This window comes from Micropterus salmoides, unplaced genomic scaffold, assembly GCF_014851395.1.
Source record: "Micropterus salmoides isolate LMB-PRFRI ecotype aquatic unplaced genomic scaffold, ASM1485139v1 Ms_hic_scaffold_9, whole genome shotgun sequence".
Taxonomy (NCBI): Eukaryota; Metazoa; Chordata; class Actinopteri; order Centrarchiformes; family Centrarchidae; genus Micropterus; species Micropterus salmoides.
Genome location: NW_024044681.1, coordinates 3,908,039 through 3,927,769, shown reverse-complemented (window position 1 = coordinate 3,927,769; position 19,731 = coordinate 3,908,039). Strand labels below are relative to the sequence as shown.

General features: G+C 41.7%; 2 protein-coding genes across 3 annotated transcripts; both read left to right on the top strand.

Annotated features, from left to right (window-relative positions):
• Positions 1 to 1,981: 1,981 nt before the first annotated feature.
• LOC119895495 (suppressor of cytokine signaling 2-like) lies at positions 1,982 to 7,644 on the top strand. Of its 2 annotated transcripts, XM_038708649.1 has the most exons (3): positions 1,982 to 2,340; positions 3,743 to 3,941; positions 6,097 to 7,644. In XM_038708649.1, exons 2-3 carry the CDS (start codon positions 3,815 to 3,817, stop codon positions 6,570 to 6,572), a joined length of 603 nt encoding a protein of 200 aa, XP_038564577.1. In that variant the 5' UTR covers positions 1,982 to 2,340; positions 3,743 to 3,814; the 3' UTR covers positions 6,573 to 7,644. The 2 variants fall into 2 exon arrangements, with proteins under 2 accessions (XP_038564577.1, XP_038564578.1); XM_038708650.1 differs by lacking the exon at positions 1,982 to 2,340 and having other exon boundaries at positions 2,349 to 3,941.
• A 3,216-nt stretch (positions 7,645 to 10,860) lies between these two features.
• LOC119895497 (death domain-containing protein CRADD-like) lies at positions 10,861 to 17,737 on the top strand. Its single transcript, XM_038708653.1, has 2 exons — positions 10,861 to 11,557; positions 15,140 to 17,737. The coding sequence occupies exons 1-2, from the start codon at positions 11,260 to 11,262 to the stop codon at positions 15,433 to 15,435; spliced, it is 594 nt and encodes a 197-aa protein (XP_038564581.1). The 5' UTR covers positions 10,861 to 11,259; the 3' UTR covers positions 15,436 to 17,737.
• The last annotated feature ends 1,994 nt before the right edge of the window (positions 17,738 to 19,731 follow it).

Here is a 19,731-nt window from a genome sequence, read left to right as displayed (position 1 = left end):
CAAATACAACCGTGTACACAAACACTCTGTGTACAAATACAACCGTGTACAAATGCTCTGTAAAGGTACAAAATAAATTAAATGACCAAAAGTACTCATTATGCAGATGTATTTAGATTGATCAAATATAATCAACAAATGAATAATGATGAATTATGTCAGATTAAGATATAAAATAATCCTTTAGTTTATAAAGTTATTAAAATTAGTTCAACCTTTACCAGCTGCAACCAGTAACTTTAGATGAGTATTTTCTCCTTCTCCTCCCTCTCAGATATTTTTTACTTCTCTACATTTATCTGACAGCTTCAGTTACTTTACAAAGTCAGATTTTTACACAAAAACCCTTTTTATTGTTTTCATGTGTTTTTAATCATTTTGAGGGTTAAACTGACAAACATCATGGTGAAGGAGTCACTCTGGATAAAATAGCAGATTAATCCAGTGTTTATTTTTTTAATTATTAATTTACAAAATAGCTCAACCTCAACAATCACAACAGTAAAATCCTGTTTTACATTAGTGCATGAGGAATAATAATAATATAATATATAATGGTACTTTTACTTTAAACACTTCACATTTTCCTGATTATACTCACATACTTTTATTTAACATATTCAATGCAGTACTTTTACTTGTCACAGAGTATTATTACAGTGAGGTTTTAATACTTTTAAAGGATCTGAATACTTCATCCGCCGCTGGCTGCAACACTGAAGAGATGAACGAGTAAATACATCAATAATTATAATCCAATAATATTATTTTAATATTATTCTGCACAACGAGTACTTTTACTTTTACCTATCCAAGTTTATTTGAAAGGTAAGTATGCAGGTAAATTTTCAAATACAAGGAATTTGCTTTGGTAAATATTGGTGCTTAAGTAAAGAGATGATAACCAAAAGCTACAATAATAAAATAATACTAATCAGAATCAGAAAGACTTTATTGATCCCGAGGGAAAGTTCTTTTGTTACAATTACTCACTTTGGGTGTCGAGATATTAAAGGAATAGAAATAATAATAAAAGTAGGTAAGTAGAAAACATGCAAATATAAAAATATAAATATAAAGCCGTGTGGATATGTGCAGTATTTTACTGCGTCAACAGAAATGTGATGGTAAATAGTAATAGTGAATAAGATAGTAACAGTAATAATCGACGTGGAATGGACACAGTTTTAAAAAGTAACCAGAGTCCTGACGCAGGATACTGAACGAGGAGCGTGTACAAATTCACAAGATGAGCAGTAAAGAATAAAGAATTAGTGCAAAGTGCACAGATACAAGTTACAGCTACAATCTGCACGCCTCAGAGTCCTGGAGGGGTCCAGGTCCCGGAGGTCTGGAAGACCCGACGCCCTTCTCTGCAGAGCTGCAGCTGGTGAAGGAGGAGGTGAGGATGGACCCGGCGGTGGAGAAGTGCATCATCAGCAGGTGCGTTCACGATCAGTAAAAAGCCGCGTCCCGCTCGGAGTAAAGAGACTGCAGACGCCTTGTTCCCACGATATACACACGAGCAGCGTGCCTCAGGTAAAGTCTTAACCAATCACGCAGCACTGTGTCACTTCAACGTCCCATCCGGGCTGTGATTGGTCGGTTTGAGAAAAGCAACTGAGGAGAAACTTTATGAAAAGTTAAAACGCGCATTTCAACAAAAGGCTCCGATCAGGGTCCCCGGATACTTTCTCCTCTCTGTGTCACACAAACAGCTTCATGGACCCCTGTGGCCCCCTGTGGCCCCCTGTGGCCCCCTGTGGACCCCTCCTGGATACGGCCCTGTCTGCACTCTGTGACCGCAACAAACCTCATTATGTTGTTCACCCCCCCCCTGCACGTGCCTTTCAACCTGTAATTTAAATATTTCATACAGGCTTGAAGGCAGAGTGTGCGCCTGTGTGTGTGCGCGTGTGTTTGTGTGTGCGTGCGCGTGTCTCCGTCAGTCCACCTTAAATCGTTCCTCGCGGCCCCACGTGACCGTGTTCCTGGAAAGTTCCTGGAAACGCGTCTCTGCTGTGTTTTCTGCTGTGTTTTCTGCTGGTTCTGCTGGTTCTGCTGGAGCAGGCGGACTCGGCGGACTCGGCGGACTCGCTGTGTCCGCGGCACCGACACGGACTCCGAGTTCGAGACTCTCCGGGAGGCGGAAATAAATCATTAACCGGGGTGTTCTTGTTCTGCGTGCTCAACCGGATCGGTAAAGGTCTGAGACCCGGACCCGGACCTCCCTCCCCGTGTGTAGAAAGAAACCAGGACGGAGAATAAAACCCGGTTCCGAGGGTTCGTGCTGGATGCGGACATGTCGGGCTGGGTTAGCTAGCTGCTAGCTGCCCTCAGGTACTTCATTATATTTCAGGTATCAGCAAGAACATCCGCTTAACGGACAGTCCGTGTGCAGCACCTGTGGAACGGGAGCTCACGTTGCGCCAAATTACGTTCATTATTTTCGCATCTTAACGCGACGGCGGCCGTTTCTAAATGTTTAGAAATAAAACCACAGTCTGGTCTTTATTTCCGCTGACAAGAATCAGTTCAGCGACGCTACAATTTACTGCAAACAGATAAAAGCTGAACAGATTACCCAGCCACAAATGAAGAAAGCGCCTTACGCCAAATTCTATTTAAATTTTCAGACATTTGACGTCGCGGATCTGCCAACGTGTAAACCTGCTGGGGGAAAATGTTTGTTTGTGTTCTTCACATTTCACTTTACCATTTAAAAAGAAGTATTTACTGATATATCTAAGACAGATATATACATGTTGTACACATGTAACAGTAATATGGTGATGTGTAAAACACAGGAGACCGTGTAAAGCGCAGGGTCTTAAATGTGTCCGTTTTCTAGTGAGGTTTGGCTAAACGACTGTTAGCGTCAAATTATATTCATAATTACTTGTTTACGTCTCCTCGGTTGTCGGCTGGTGTTTAAATGTTTAAGAAAATACAAACAAAGTTGTTTTCAGTCCACTTTTAAATTCTGCACACAAGAAAACACTTTCCTAGAATTTATGATGTGAATATAAATCTAAATATATAAACAGAGGCCTTCGTAATAACAGAGTAATAAACTGCATTTACACGTTGTTATTATGAATGATTGTTGCAAACTGTTTGTTGGTCAGTTTGTGGAAGTTTCCAGTTTGAACAAATAAACCTTATCAACATGTCACTGTAAGAATCATGTTTTCTCGGCTCCCACGTGACAAAAAGATTAAATCAAATTTTTTATGACTCATAAAACTTGAGTGTCACACAAAATCAAATTAGGCCTTTTTCAGACGACTGTTTGTAAAAAATGAAATGTCACCGCGGCCCCTGCAGAAACGCAAAGCATGTGAATGTGAAGGGTGAGTCACTGGTGTCTTTTATTATGTCTTTATAATTAAGTTCTTCGTTTTGGTATTAAAATATCAGAAAATAGTAATAAAAAAAAGTTAATTAAAGTCAAAGTTTAGATCTTTAGAAGTTTGTTTTAGTCTGGAGATTTTCAGGTTGAGAGAAAACAATCTGAGAAACTCACACTGAGAGTTTCAGCCAATCAAACTCAAACGATTAACAATCAGGAGACCGTGCTGATGTGTAAAAGGTCGCAGCTCCTCCTCTGCTGCGTCTGAACAACAACATCTTAAACAAACACGTTTCTGACTGTCGTCCGTGTAGAGAGGAAGTGACGGCTCTGGGATGATTATTCTCCCGCTGCAGACCGTCTGTTGTGATGGATCTGATTTATTTCCAGGACAGTGCGCGCAGACCTGGTCCCGTGTCTGAGCTGCGGGCCTAGAACCAGGCTGAAGGTTGGATCTGTCCAATGACCTGCCAGTCCTCCGAGTCCACAGACACCATCGAGAGCGACAGACGAGCCGACAACAACTCCAGAGCTGTGGAATCAGACGAGAGCCGCATCGCCTCGGCCATGAAAGACCTGAAGAACACAGGTCTGTTTGTTTGTTTGCTCATTTAAAGGGACAGTGCGCTTTAATGTACAGCTGTAAATGTGCCAGAGTCCATCTGTAGTCCCGCACAGATGTTCCAGATGTGACTAAAAACAGAATGGAAGACTGAAGTGACGGAGTTGTTGAGAGTATTTATGATAGAAGAGAATATAAACAGCAGACTTTATAGGTGTGGTTTAAAACTTACAACACATTATACAGGATGTAAATAAAAGCTGTTGGACGTGAAGCGTGAAGGATTATAACACAGGGCTTACTTCCTGTTGCCAGTAGGTGTAGGCATATGGATGTGTTCAGGGCGGGACTGTTGTGAAACATGTCAAATTTAGTCCAGATGTGAGCATGTAGACAGAAGTTACAACAACTTTCTGTTTCATGGCGAAGCATCAGTTTTTGACGCCACGCCACGGAAACACCGTTTGACAAAAACTCACACAAAGCACAATTTTTCATCGTCCCTGCCTTTAGATTGTACAGAGGTCATTTAAAGGTGATCGGATTAATTCTCTATGAGGAGTTCGTTAAAGTATGGAGCCTGTAAAACGCCAAAAAATTACCATTAAAGTCAAAATGGCTGACTTCATGTTCCACAGAAATTTCATAAATTTTTCTGCAAAGTTTTGAGAGTTTTTAGGCTGCAGAAAAACAGAAAGAAGAAGGATTCCTTCAGGTTGAACAGATTTAACTGATTAAAGGTACCTGAGGACATGAACACATCCGACCTGCCGCTGAGCGTCTTCTCTCTCAGCTGGATGCAAACCAACTAAACTCTGAAGTACTGTTTCGTCCGGGGCGTTGCCGTACAGGAAGCTCTACGGGGGCACCGTCTGCCGCCATAATCAACATGTTAATAGCCAGGAGTTAAGATCAGTTTCTTTCCATCTTGCAGTTGTAGATAAACTTTGACTGAGCGTGCTTTCACACCTGCCTCATTTAGTTTGGTTGAATCGCACTAGAGTTGGTGCAGCTCATCTGGGCACCAAAAGCAACCCAACAAATGTTCCGAGAGCTCGAACTCTGGTGCGCTACACTTGTGGTGTGAGAGCGAACCAACCACAGGATCTTATGACTGCAGAGATGTGACGGGAGCATTATTTCCAAAGCTAAACCACTAATAAATCCATCTGCTTAAAAAGCTTCTGTTTACCCTGTCAGATCATTAAGTCCATGAGGTAATGAATTATTACTGAACTACACGTCCTCTTTACGTCATTATTCATAACAGGCGGCGGATCTGCTGTCCAAAAAATGGCCAAAAATGTAATCACGATAATCGTTCGATAATTATCACGATAAATGTCAAATCGTTTTTTCAAGTTTAAAGGCAGATTTTTGCTCCTGAGTGAAAATTGAAGAAACCTGATGGTTGATTATGTGGTGAAACTTTTCTTTATGGTCAGAATGTGACAAACACTTGATGCCAAACAGAGAGAACATTCAGAACTATTCTGATTATAACAGAGATAATCAGTAAATCTTTTTCCTCAACAAAACACGTGTTTTAAAAGAAAATTAAGTGCTAAACCAAATATTTATAGACGATATATTGAACATTAATTATATTGTTATTGAGGAAAATTAGATTGTGATAATTATCATTATTGTCTGATCACTAATGATTAATAATCATCATCTTCGTGAGCTCTGCGATACAAAGTGCTGCTGTCAGTCACCGAGTTTGATGAAAAACCCAAATCTGTCAGTCTGTATCGTCGTGGCTACTCATCGTGGTTACTCGTCGTGGTGCGTTTGTGAACCTGCAGTGTGAACAGGAAGCGGAACTAAAATGAACCGGGCTACAGGAGTGAGGGACCGATAATCACTGTCTAGTTTTAAAATGTGTCTGGACTGGTCGTGCTCATATAAACGCTGCAGGTTATAAACCCTGAAGATTTATTGTTTCGCTCTGGTCAAAGCACCCAGCGCCCCGGGTGCACCCGTGTGTCTCGCCGAGTCCCGTGATGAGAAGTGAAGTATCAGCTGGTTGATCAGGACCCCGATGCTGCGTCGCAGGTAGACCCGGATCGCATGAAGCGCTCGGTTAATCGTTTCCTGTAGTGGCGGCTGCTGTTGGTTTGTAAATGTTGTCCTTCAGCGTCTCACGTCTTCTCTGTTTCCTGTCTCTCTGTGGCGGCAGGTTGGTACTGGGGCAGTCTGACCGCTAACGAGGCCAAAGAGATCCTGCAGGACGCCTCGGAGGGCACCTTCCTGGTCCGGGACAGCTCTCAGAGGGACTACCTGTTCACCATCTCCGCCATGACGTCGGCGGGCCCCACCAACCTGCGGATCGAGTACAAACACGGCAAATTCAAGCTGGACTCGGTGGTTCTGGTGAAGCCCAAGCTGAAGCAGTTCGACAGCGTGGTCCACCTGGTGGAGCACTACGTCCAGCTGTCCAGGACCGGCGACAAGGCGGCGTCCAACCCTCAACCCTCGGCGGCGGCGCCCAACGGCACGGTGCAGCTGCTGCTCACCAAACCCGTGTACACCGCCACGCCGTCGCTGCAGCACCTCTGTCGCATCGCCATCAACAGGAGGACGCGGCGGGTCCGGGATCTGCCGTTACCCAACAGACTGAAGGACTACCTGACGGACTACACCTACAACGTGTAGGCGGGCTACAGCTCGCCGCGGAGGAAGATGCGAGCGCAGTCGGCTCTGTGCGACGCCCCACTGACCACTGACCAATCCCATCATGCCTTGCTCCTACAAGGACCCAGCAAGTCAAAGAGTCGGGCGGTAACGAGCCTGAGCAGCTGGAGGAAAATCCTGCAGGACGTTTGGCTCAGGAAGACAGACGGCTCTCTGAGCACCGTCAGTACTGCTCTGTGGTGAAGTACCAGACCGCAGGGTGAGTTTAAAAACGCCTTCACACGTTCACAGACCGACGCCGCAAACCCAGATCGTCCGCCCCCAGCCGAGGGCCGCAGCTGACCGTCGGTTCCGTCATTGATTTAAAGTTTTATCGATTAAACCTGAAACGTTCTGATTTAACAAAGAGATCCAGAAGACAACAGCCGCACATCTGAGACGCCGGGAGCGCCGCCTTCATTTTTGCTTTAAAAAAGACTTTTCATGATCAAAATAGTTCCAGATTCACGACCTGTTGCCGCTCCGACTCAGTGGCCCCTGAAGGGCCCGAATGTAAAACCCGGACCTCCTGTTTTTGTCCGTTTCTGAACGTTTTTGAAGCGTTGCACAGATGATGTGTTGAGTGAATGTTTTGGCGGGAGAGGAAGAGGCCGACGCCGTCAGTCAGAGCGGCGTCTGCAGCTATTAACTCGAGTCACAGAAACATCTGATAGACGCTGAAAGTCGAAGCAGTTAAATCACCTGATTTCATCGGTCGACAGTCGACACGTGATCTGAAGATGGTCAGGGTTTTATCATCATCATCATCTATTAATTATTTAGTCTCCAAAAAGAGTCCAGCCCAGCGAACAACAAATAAACCTGACGTGGAATTAAACGTGTTTCCTGAAGGCTGCAGCTGGCGGTCGGTGTCCTCGCTGATCTGTTATTAGTATTTTTATTATTTATTATGCGGAGCCCGTTTATCATCGTCTGATTCACAGATCGACTAACAAACTAATCCTTTAAACAAAATCTCCAGTAAATATTCAGTTGTTTATTTTCGTTTTACTTTCAGCCGAGCTGCGAACTAAAAGCTTCTTCCGTCTCTGTTTCCTCCCTCCAATGACGTCGCTGACCGACGGAGCGACGCTGCAGGAAGTCAGACAGACGGAGGACAGGAAGTCAGAGACCCGTGAAATAAAGTGAGACAGATCAGAGTCTGAGCAGAACCACATCAACAGTCTGGCTCCACTTGTTGTTCCCACCTTCAGACGCAGGAAACGCAGCGCTCTGATTGGCCGCCCGCCGGCCTGTGACCATGAAAAGTTCACGTTTGTGAGTCAGCAGGACTTCCTGATCGATGACAAACAAACAGAGTTGTTTTTCATCTGAGCACGGTTTAATGAGTCAGTGTTTGACCTCTCCGGGCTCCGCTTGGACTTTGTCCCCGCTGGATGTAGTACTCTGCAGCTCTGAGCCAATCACAGCGCAGAAAAACAAAGACCCCGCGGGGCCTGTTAATCCCGCTCTGTGGCCCAATACATCCTCACTCCAGCTCTCGTATCAGATCAAATCCAGATCAGATTAAAGGCTCTCGGTCACAAATCTGCAGATTATAATCTGACAGATCTGATGACGGTTCTGGGCTGCAGGGTCGGGCCTCCTCCGGACCACAAGGAGGCGCTGGTGCATAACTTTCCTCCTCCTCCCCTGGTCAGGATCTCCTCAGAGTTTTAGCCTCACAAACACCTTCAGCTGTCTGACGTGACGCCGCGTCTCCAAGTTTATCTACAAACTTCCCGCCCTCGTGTTGATCTTTGATGATCCTCGCTGTCATCCCACCCTCTCAGGTCCACTTCCTGTCCCGTGTTACATTCAGTAACAGTCCCAGCTCGTTATCGGTCCATGCAAAATAAATCTGGTGCGGTTCTTCGTCTGTAGAACTTTATTCTTTCAGCAGATCTTCTGTAACTACAGAACAGCCCACCTGCTTCCTGTTTACACGGCGTGCACGCCTCATGTACCTGAACGGCCACCAGATGCGCGTCGTTTTAATGTAGACGGAGATCAACTCTGATCTGCATCGTGTTGCTTTTAGAACTGGATGGGTTCCCACTCGGTGCAGCCGCAGAAAAGCAACAGCAAGGTTTCAAACAGCTGATCCTCGTAGGGTAATTCAGTTTTCATCTGCCAGTCGTTTCAAACGAGACGAAACAACAACTACAATCAATCAACATTCAGAAACAGAGCAAAGCAGCGAATATGCAGGTCAGAATACCCGGACCGAGCAGGGACCATGATTCAAGAAGATAAATAAACCAACCGGATCATGAAACTCTGGCCCAACAAAGTGTGAGTTCTGTAACTTAACTTAGAATTAAGATGAACGGGTTGCATTTTATTTAATCTAAAGAAATTATGGGTTACATTTAATTGTTTTTACTCCCTAATCCTCAATCCAGACAGACAGACATGGTTCCTCTTGTGTTTGGTCACATGAGACCATTAAACCAAACTCCATTTAAAAATCTATCGTTTTTAGGCTGTTATTGTTGATTGTTAAATATTAACAGCTGGCGGAACGTAAAACACGAGCTTCTTTTAAAATCCTGGGTCTCCTTGTGAATTCGGTTTATATTAGATCCAGTAAGCTGCACTTTATTTCATTAAAAGTTTAATTTAGGCTCCCGCTGTTGGTCACATGGTGCCCGGCGCTCGTTTTGACACCTGTAACACTGAACACAGGTGGACAGCAGACATGCTGACGTTTCCTCAGAGATTCATTCTGCTTTGAACTTTCAGCTGCTTCCTGTTTTAGCAGCTTCTTTCTGTGACTCCGCCTCCTTTTTGGCGTCACGCTTCCAGTTTTGTGAGGATCAGTTTAAATGCAGGACGTGGCGGTCACTCAGGTAAAACGGGGCTTTGCCGCACATGTCGTCCACAGGTTCGATGCCGTCGACTCTACATGATGTTCCTGTTAATACCCACTTTTTGTCTTATGGTTTATTTTCTCCAGATACGATTTCACGGCGATAAAGTGCATCTTCTCTAGACATAAAACTCTTCAAATGAATAAAACTTTACTAGTGAACATAAAACACAAGGATCTTTTGTACATTTCACGGCTGTGGGACAGATTCTGTTCGGGTGGACCCTGCAGCTCTCGCCCTGTTTGATTATTAAAACATATTTATTGATTGTGTCACACTGTTTCCTGGTACATTATTTTGTAAAGAGGCTGCACAGACTGAAAGCTTGTGTTGTCCTGAATCTGTGCAGCAGTTCGCCTCTGTATCGATCAGCTCCACGAGATAAATAAAGTTTTTATTTGGTGCTTCATCCCGGTGGTGTGTTTGCTTTTCACTACACAGCTCTTCACTGTCTGCTCTCTCAGAACCTCTTTGTTTTGCAGATGATGATGTCGTCACACTTTTCCTTAGATGATTAAAATGTTATTTTTATTTTTCAGCCTCATTAATAAAAAGAGATTTTTATAAAGGTCTAAAGTACGACACCCTAAATGTTTGAACTCACCGGTGTTTGTATTTAGTGCAAATATTCTTTATTTGTTGCTACTATTATTATTATTATGTATAAAACAACAACAGCTTTCAGTGATTCTTCTACAAGACCAACAGGAATGTGTGAAAGTTAATATAAATGCCATTAAGAAAATAAAAATGCTGACATGAGAAAAAGTTTTACAGGACTCAGGAATCATTAATAAAATCAAAGTGCTGCTGCTGAGACCGACACAGATTACAATTACAGTTAATTAATAAATAGCCTAATATGTTTCTCAGAAAAGGAAAATCTCTATTAATGATTAATGAAGATTAATAGGTGCAATTAACGGCTGTTTTCTGTAAAGGATCTCCATTCCAAAATCTTCCAGTTTTAGATTTGCTCATTGATTGTTTAAAAAAACATCAGGTACACTTAAAATATCCTTGTGAAAGAGACAGGTATTCTTAAATTCGGTTTATGTTTGACCTGTCAAGTCGGAATATATTTCATAAAAACCTTCATTTTAACATTGGATCACACTGTTTGCCCGCTGTACGTTCACCGTGGGAGCAGGAGGCTTTCAGTACAAAACCTTATGCTAATTAATGTACACAGAGGTGAATACTAGTCTTATAATTTAATATATTAATATTTGATTTAATCTATTTAACTGTGCTTGCCACAGAACGTACCGGTTTCCACTCCATGAAGACTCAGCCAAACTTCATCGAGAAATCTACCGTTTTTAGGATTCCTCTTTTGTTAATAATTATAAACAGCTGATAAAACATCAAATATGAGCTTGTCTGAAAATGTTGCTTCCTCTAGTAAATTCGGAATATATTTAATCAACCTAGTTGCACTCTTTTATGCAATAAATTGTGATTTTGCTGTTAGCTCATGCTGTTAGCTAGCTAACGTTAAGCCTCTATTTGTCTGGTTACTGCTCGATTTAAACCGGATGTATTATTAATAATAATTAAAGTGCGGTTCATAATAATTAATTAATTAATAATACACTAAATTAAACCGGTTCAACAGTTGCTAAAAGCTTCTCATGGGAAACAAGTTCCGCCCGCCGCCACGTTTTCAGTCGGACACAATAACAATGAGCACCGTGTTGTATTCCGGGCTAGTTTTCCTGAAGAATATTAAAGTGAGTATTTTATATTTATATATTTACATATTATTTATAACTCCTGGCGGACCGGAGCAGTAAATGGACCCGGCACACAGAGCCCTGCTGCGGACACACAGGCTGGAACTGTCCGGGCAGCTGCTGGTCAGCGAGACTATCGTTCCGGTTCTGTACCAGGAGAACGTTCTGACGGAGGCTCAGGTGGAGGACATCGCGTCTCAGCCGACAGACAGGCTGAAGACCCTGAAGCTGCTGGACCTCCTGCCGAGCCGCGGGCCCCGGGCCTTCAGCGCCTTCCTGCGCTCTCTGGACGAGTTCGGCTGGGTCCGAGACAAGCTGCTGCAGGAGCTCCAGACGGGACCCGGACCCAGCTCACCAGGTGAGACCAGGGAGGAGGAAGCACGCCTGAGACCACCAGCGTCTCACCTGGAGGTAGAAACAGGTCTCAGTGTGTTCTGTGTGAAGGCTTTAGAACCGGGTCTGGCTCCAGTTCAGTCCAGGTTCTGGTTCTGCCTGTGCGGGTCAGGGCTGATTCCAGGTCAGTGATCCCAGACCTGGTTCCCTTTCACGCCTGTTTGTTAGAAATCCTTCATGAGCCTCCCACTTTGAAAACCCCGATCCAGACCGCATCGGACCAGGTCTAGCCAAAGACTCTGAAGTCTGTTTATTAACCTGATATCTGTGGGTGAAACATTTAAATCAGTTTGTGAAAACAGAAACAGGGAGACTTCACCGCCGAGACCACATCTAGACCACATGAATCCAGATCTAGACCAGGTCCAGCACTGTTATTAGGCTTGACCTGAACTACATTAACACGAAGACTTTAAAGAATGTTTAAAACCCAGTTTTAGATTCATGAAAACCTTTTTAGTTGTATTTTGTTTCTGTAGACCACATCTGGACCACATTAGCTCAGGTCTAGACCAGGTCTAAACCAGCTCCAGACCAGGTCTAGACCAGGTCCAGTTCTGTACTAAGACTAAAGATTGTTTAAAACCCAGTTTTAGATTCATGAAAACCTTTTTAGTTGTATTTTGTTTCTGTAGACCACATCTGGACCACAAAAGTCCAGCTCTAGTCCAGCTCTAGTCCAGCTCCAGACCAGGTCTAGTCCAGCTCTAGTCCAGCTCCAGACCAGGTCTAGTCCAGCTCTAGTCCACTGTGCATCTGGTCTGAACCTGCCGTCAGAATAAAACGCTGAGATTCATAAAGAACTGATCAGCTGATCGTTCTTCAGCGTCAACAAACTAACAAACACGTTTACCTTCATGGAAGATGTTTGTTTGTTTGTTTGTTTGATTAAGAAAATAAGTCGTGAAGAGGAAGTTTGTTCTCAGTGAAAAAGCTCTGGCTCTGTTTTCTAGTAATTAACATTTATTACCATAACTGATGGATTATTAGACGTTTAATTACCTTTAATAACGACGTGACGTTCACGATTCACGACACGACCGCCAAGAAAACTAAAGAGAAGAAGAGTTCACACAGGAACCGTGCACACCTTTCAAAATAAAAGTGACATTTTTGAAAAAGAATTTTGACATAAAAGTTAAAATAAGTGAATAATTCTGAGATAAATGTTAGAAGAGATAAAACTGAGATCTTCTAAGAAAACAATCAATATTTAAATCCAGATGTTGAGAGCAGATCACCTCAAACGGCCCCGACGGTCGACCGTCAGCGTTAACGGGAACCTCGTCAGGCGCTTTGAATAAATCCAGCATTTAGATTAAAGTCGCAGCTGAGATTATAGTTGGAAATAAAAGTGAAGCATTTTAGGAAAAGTTTTATAAATCTGAAATTTCAGTAAATTTTAAGGAACAAAATAAAAGTTTGGGATTAAAATCTTTAATCAAAGTAAGAAAATTGATAAAGTTTTAATTAAATGTCTGATTTAGTAAAAAAGTCCAAGTTCAGTTCCAGATGTTTGAGAATAATCTGAGATGTTCAGATGAATCAGATGACGGCTGTGTTTGTGTTTTCCTGCGTCATCAGAGACGTTCAGTTTTTCTCAGAACAGTTTAAGAAGTTTTCCAGGAAAAAATCTTCGTCAGCGTCTTTTAACTAAATTAATAACGAATTCTTAGAAACCAGTTTCTGCTAACGAGACAGTTTTTTAGTTCAGACGCTGCTCTTTGGTTTCTTAATGGAGATCAGAGCAAACGGAGCTGAGCGCTCACAACACCCCTCCTCGCCCTTCCTCCTCGCCCTTCCTCCTCCTCACCCTTCCTCCTCCTCGCCCTTCCTCCTCCTCGCCCTTCCTCCTCCTCGCCCTTCCTCCTCCTCGCCCTTCCTCCTCGCCCTTCCTCCTCCTCGCCCTTCCTCCTCCTCGCCCTTCCTCCTCCTCGCCCTTCCTCCTCCTCGCCCTTCCTCCTCCTCACCCTTCCTCCTCCTCGCCCTTCTAATAAAATGAAGATTTTATTCTCAGTTTACCGACTTGTATCCAAACTTGAATCCAATAATTATGTCTTTTATTTAAAAATTAATTCAGACTTTAATCTTAAAAATTCTGACTTTAAAAAAAAGTCCTCCTCCTCGCCAACGCTTAGCAACAACATATATGCAACGTCCGGTTAGACTTTCAAATAAAACGCTGGTGTTTTGAAACATCGTCATTTTGAAACGGCACGTTAATAAAGTCGTGAAACGTTGCAGTTTGGTTTGGTTTAGGCAACAAAACTAGTTGGTCAAGGTTCAGAAAACATTCTGGTTTGGGTTAAAATAACTACGTATGTCAGTTAACACGTAAGTTAACTTACGCACTTTACGTAACTCGCGTATCTCAAATAAAAATATTTAATGTTTCACATCGAACCCTCGCTACAAGGCCTTGACCGTGCGTCCATATGTGGCGAGTCGGGGAGAGAGAACGGGTCGGCTCGTCAGCTTATTCTAACAATAGCTGGGGATTCATTTTCTGTCAGTCAGCTAACTGAAAGCATAAAAACCCTCAAATAAAGCTTTATTTAAACAGCTGACGTGTTGCAGCATATTTGAATCATGAACTAAATAAAACACATGAACGCTGGACCTGCTGCTGGGTTGGAGTTCATGTTTATAATAATAATTTACTGTCTCGCTGCTGTCACTGACAAGTAGAACAGAAATGCCACAAAAATACTTGATTTATAATGATTTTGCTTAACGGGGTCAGAATGTTCTTTACAGAAAGAAAAGGAACAACAAAACAACACAGGGTTAATGAGTAATGTAAAATGTAAAGCTGCTCTTCTTCTTCTCTGCAGCTGATCTGAACTTTATTCCTTTACGTTTTTTCTCAGCGCCGCAGGACGCTTCATTAAACAAACCATGTGGAGGTTACGAGCGGTGAACAGGCAGCACTTCCTGTGTCTCAGTGACCTAAAAGAAAAACACTGATTGCAACATGTGTTGACTGAAGAGGAACTCTCTTTTCTCCAATGAGAGGAGACCAAACAACACAACACCCCCCCCCCGACTTAGAAATACTGAGAATTAAAGTTGCAGCGTCTGACGACAAATCAAGTTTATTATTCAAACCTTTGACAACAACAAACTGAACAAGTCCAACAAGTTTGTTTGTACGAGAGCCGTCACCTGATCAAAGCCGTCAACCAGACTTCATTCAGAAATCTCAACTTTATGGACAAGACAATCCTGAGATTAAAGACAAAATAAAGAACTGCAAATTCAGACAAATCCTGACGTGGGTTGGATAAAAATCTGAGTATAAAATCTTAATTTTCAGGTAAAATTTCAGAAAGTCAAAAATGTGAAGGAAAAAAATCCATATGAATGAAAAATAAATCAGATCTTTTTGATAATGTCCTTTCTGAGAGTTAATTTCAGCATAAAGGTTTTAAAAGAGAGAAATAAATGATGAGTTTTGAGATCAAAGTGTAAATTCAGGTTTTAAAGATAAATCTGTAAAATCGCATTTTAATCTGTCAGAACTGAAAACGTCTCCGTCTCTCTGCAGACGTCCGGCAGCTTCCTGACTCGGTTCTCCAGAAGGTTCCTTCGGATCGGGAGCTGTCCCGCCTGGCGTCTCGGCTCGGTGCCGAGTGGGAGTCGGTCCTGATGGACCTGGGTCTGTCCGCGGAGGCTTTGTTCCGGTGCCGGGCCGATCACCCGCTCAGTACTCACGGAGCGGTTCTGGCCGGTCTGGTCCAGTGGAGACGGTGCGAAGGGAAGAAAGCCACAGTCGAGCGGCTGCTGCAGAGCCTGAAGGCTGCAGACGTCCATCCCTCGGTTCTGGAGGACGTCCTGATGTGACCCAGAAACCTCTCTGTTCTGTCTCACGGGTCAAACACAAGACTTTAAAACGGCTGCATGGATATTTTTATATTTACGATGAAACGTTTCATTAAAAAAACAGGTTCAAACTGAGCTTAAATTTACACTACCGTTCAAAAGTTTGGGGTCACATTGAAATGTCCTTATTTTTGAAGGAAAAGCACTGTACTTTTCAATGAAGATAACTTTAAACTAGTCTTAACTTTGAAGAAATACACTCTATACATTGCTAATGTGGTAAATGACTATTCTAGCTGCAAATGTCTGGTTTTTGGTGCAATATCTGGTGTATAGAGGCCCATTTCCAGCAACTATCACTCCAGTGTTCTAATGGTACAATGTGTTTGCTCATTGGCTCAGAAGGCTAATTGATGATTAGAAAACCCTTGTGCAATCATGTTCACACATCTGAAAACAGTTTAGGTCGTTACAGAAGCTACAAAACTGACCTTCCTTTGAGCAGATTGAGTTTCTGGAGCATCACATTTGTGGGGTCAATTAAACGCTCAAAATGGCCAGAAAAACAGAACTTTCATCTGAAACTCGACAGTCTATTCTTGTTCTTAGAAATGAAGGCTATTCCATGCGAGACATTGCTAAGAAATTGAAGATTTCCTACAACGGTGTGTACTACTCCCTTCAGAGGACAGCACAAACAGGCTCTAACCAGAGTAGAAAAAGAAGTGGGAGGCCGCGTTGCACAACTGAGCAAGAAGATAAGTACATTAGAGTCTCTAGTTTGAGAAACAGACGCCTCACAGGTCCCCAACTGGCATCTTCATTAAATAGTACCCGCAAAACACCAGTGTCAACATCTACAGTGAAGAGGCGGCTGCGGGATTCTGGGCTTCAGGGCAGAGTGGCAAAGAAAAAGCCATATCTGAGACTGGCCAATAAAAGAAAAAGATTAAGATGGGCAAAAGAACACAGACATTGGACAGAGGAAGACTGGAAAAAAGTGTTGTGGACATATGAATCCAAGTTTGAGGTGTTTGGATCACAAAGAAGAACGTTTGTGAGACGCAGAACAAATGAAAAGATGCTGGAAGAATGCCTGACGCCATCTGTTAAGCATGGTGGAGGTAATATGATGGTCTGGGGTTGCTTTGGTGCTGGTAAGGTGGGAGATTTGTACAGGGTGAAAAGGGATTCTGAATAAGGAAGGCTATCACTCCATTTTGCAACGCCATGCTATACCCAGTGGACAGCGCTTGATTGGAGCCAATTTCATCCTACAACAGGACAATGACCCTAAACACACCTCCAAATTGTGCAAGAACTATTTAGAGCAGAAGCAGGCAGCTGGTATTCTATCGGTAATGGAGTGGCCAGCGCAGTCACCAGATCTGAACCCCATTGAGCTGTTGTGGGAGCAGCTTGACCGTATGGTACGCAAGAAGTGCCCATCCAACCAATCCAACTTGTGGGAGCTGCTTCTGGAAGCGTGGGGTGCAATTTCTCCAGATTACCTCAACAAATTAACAGCTAGAATGCCAAAGGTCTGCAATGCTGTAATTGCTGCAAATGGAGGATTCTTTGACGAAAGCAAAGTTTGATGTAAAAAAGATCTTATTTCAAATACAAATCATTATTTCTAACCTTGTCAATGTCTTGACTCCATTTTCTATTCATTTCACAACGTATGGTGGTGAATAAGTGTGACTTTTCAGGAAAACACAAAATTGTTTGGGTGACCCCAAACTTTTGAACGGTAGTGTAAATATACAGATGAATCAGTTCCTCTAATCAGCAGGTGGATTTAATATTTCATCTTTTGGATTCATATTAAAATCACAGATCTGATGTCATGAAATACTTTAAATACAACTTTTCACTATTCTGACATTTTGTCAAAAAGCATTAATCTGTTGACGGAGACAATAAATCACTTTAAGATTGAAATTCAGTCTAAAGTCTCAGGAATCTGTGATTTAAACTCTGATTTTTGAGAATAAAAGTATAAATAAAAATTTTGAAAACCGTCTCAAATGTGAAATTTTAAGTTTCTAAAAGAGGTTTCAAGACAAAAGTCACAAAAGATTTAAAGTCTGAAATTTTTTCATATTTTGAGATGAACGTCCAAATTGACTTCCTAAAAAAAATCTGAGACTATAAATCTGAATGATCAGAATTAAATCCAAATTTAATAAAATGTTAACTCTGAATTTTCACTGAGGTTTTTTGCAGTAACAAAATGACGGACTGTTCCTTTAATCAACTGGCAGCGGTGAAAAAGTGAATAAAGAATTATTTTCCTGAATGAAATAAATGTTTAAACTGAAGGAGTTGCTTTTCACATCTTATCACTTCCTGTTTCAACGGTTCATCACAGAAATACACAGAAATACAATCTAATGTAAATATTTTGCATATCACTGAACAAACTGCCGTATTGCACATATTCTTTATTGTTTTGTATTTTTATAATCTGTCAATTTTATATTTATATATTTTTATAAATATAAATCCTCTCCCCCTGTAATGTTGTTGTTTGCACAACACAAACACTGAGTAATGCAAATGTAAATAACCACGTTTTATCTTTTACTCAAAGTTTTATAATTCTTCTATAACTCGCATCTCTTTATTCATATTTATATATTTAAACATTTATTAATGTCAGTTTATGTCCAGAAGCTAATCACCACAGAAAATTACTACTTGGCAATGAAGCTTTTCACTACACACAGTAACACACACACACAGTACTACACACAGTAATACACACACACAGTACTACACACAGTAATACACACACACAGTACTACACACACAAGCACAACAACAATGGCCGCCCTCCATGGACTTCAGTAATTCCTCAACAGCCTGCTGAGGATCAGCTTTCTGCAGCCGTCCTGGTTTTAAGGTGGACTGAGGAGATATGACACTGCAGCTCAGCTGGTTCTGTGTTTCTGTCGGAAGAGTTTAAATCTGTCTTTGTGAAGTAAAGAAACTTTTCTCTTGTTGAAATGTTTGTAAAGGTTTAAATTTAACTGAAAATAATAAAGTTTATTTAAAAGCTGCTTCTTAACTCTTCGTGCTCTGATTAAAAGTATTTTAATATGAGATTTGAAATTAAAGTCTGAAATATGATGATTAAATCCAAAGTTATGAATCTGAGATTAAAGTTTCAGAATGAAGTTCAACATGTAGATTTCTGAAAACTAATTGTCAGAATTAAGTTCAACTGAAACTTTAACCTGATTGATTTATTGTTAAAGCGTGTTTGAACCCCAAAAACACTTCCCAGGATGCACTGCGGCTACATATATACAATATACATTTTAAACACGCTCAACCATAAAAGTAAAAGTGGTATTTTTAACAGATTTTACACAAAATGTAAAATTATCATGGATTGGAGTACAAATGCACGAGTACACAGAGTGATTATAACTGTTGTTGGTGAACTGTGCATATTTATAATAATACAGTAATAAAAGTGTGAAGGTTTCCCTGCTGCTGTGAGTGAAGTGAATAATAACTGATCACATGTTTCCCAGCTGCTGAATGAAAGCTGGATGTCCTGTGTGACAGGAAGCAGCAGCTCCTCGTGCGAGTCCTTGGAGTTTCTCAGAAAGCTGTGAACACTGAGCTTTATATTCTCGCTGCTTCCAAGAAACCCTGCAAATATTTAAAGGCTGCTGCTGCTGCTGCTGACGGAGGGAAACGCCTTCAGAGGCCTTTTATTGTTTTACTGCAGAACTCTGAAGGTCCTTTATCTTCACATCTGTTCTGCAGCTGGAAGCTTTCAGAATCACCCAAATATTCAAACCAGCTTCTTCTTTTCCTTCGTTCGACCTGTGTCTCTGCTGCTTCTGCTCAAGAAGAAGTACTGAGCCTTCAGTAAAAGTACTACTACAGCAATGTAAAATACTCTGTTACAAGTAAAATTACTACTAAAGCAATGTAAAATACTCTGTAGCAAGTAAAAGTACTACTAAAGCAATGTAAAATACTCTGTTACAAGTAAGAGTACTACTAAAGCAATGTAAAATACTCTGTTACAAGTAAAAGTAGTACTACAGCAATGTAAAATACTCTTATTACAAGTAAAAGTACTACTAAAGCAATGTAAAATACTCTCTGGCAAGTAAAAGTACTACTACAGCAATGTAAAATACTCTGTTGCAAATAAAAGTACTACTAAAGCAATGTAAAATACTCTGTTGCAAGTAAGAGTACTACTAAAGCAATGTAAAATACTCTGTTACAAGTAAAAGTAGTACTACAGCAATGTAAAATACTCTTATTACAAGTAAAAGTACTACTAAA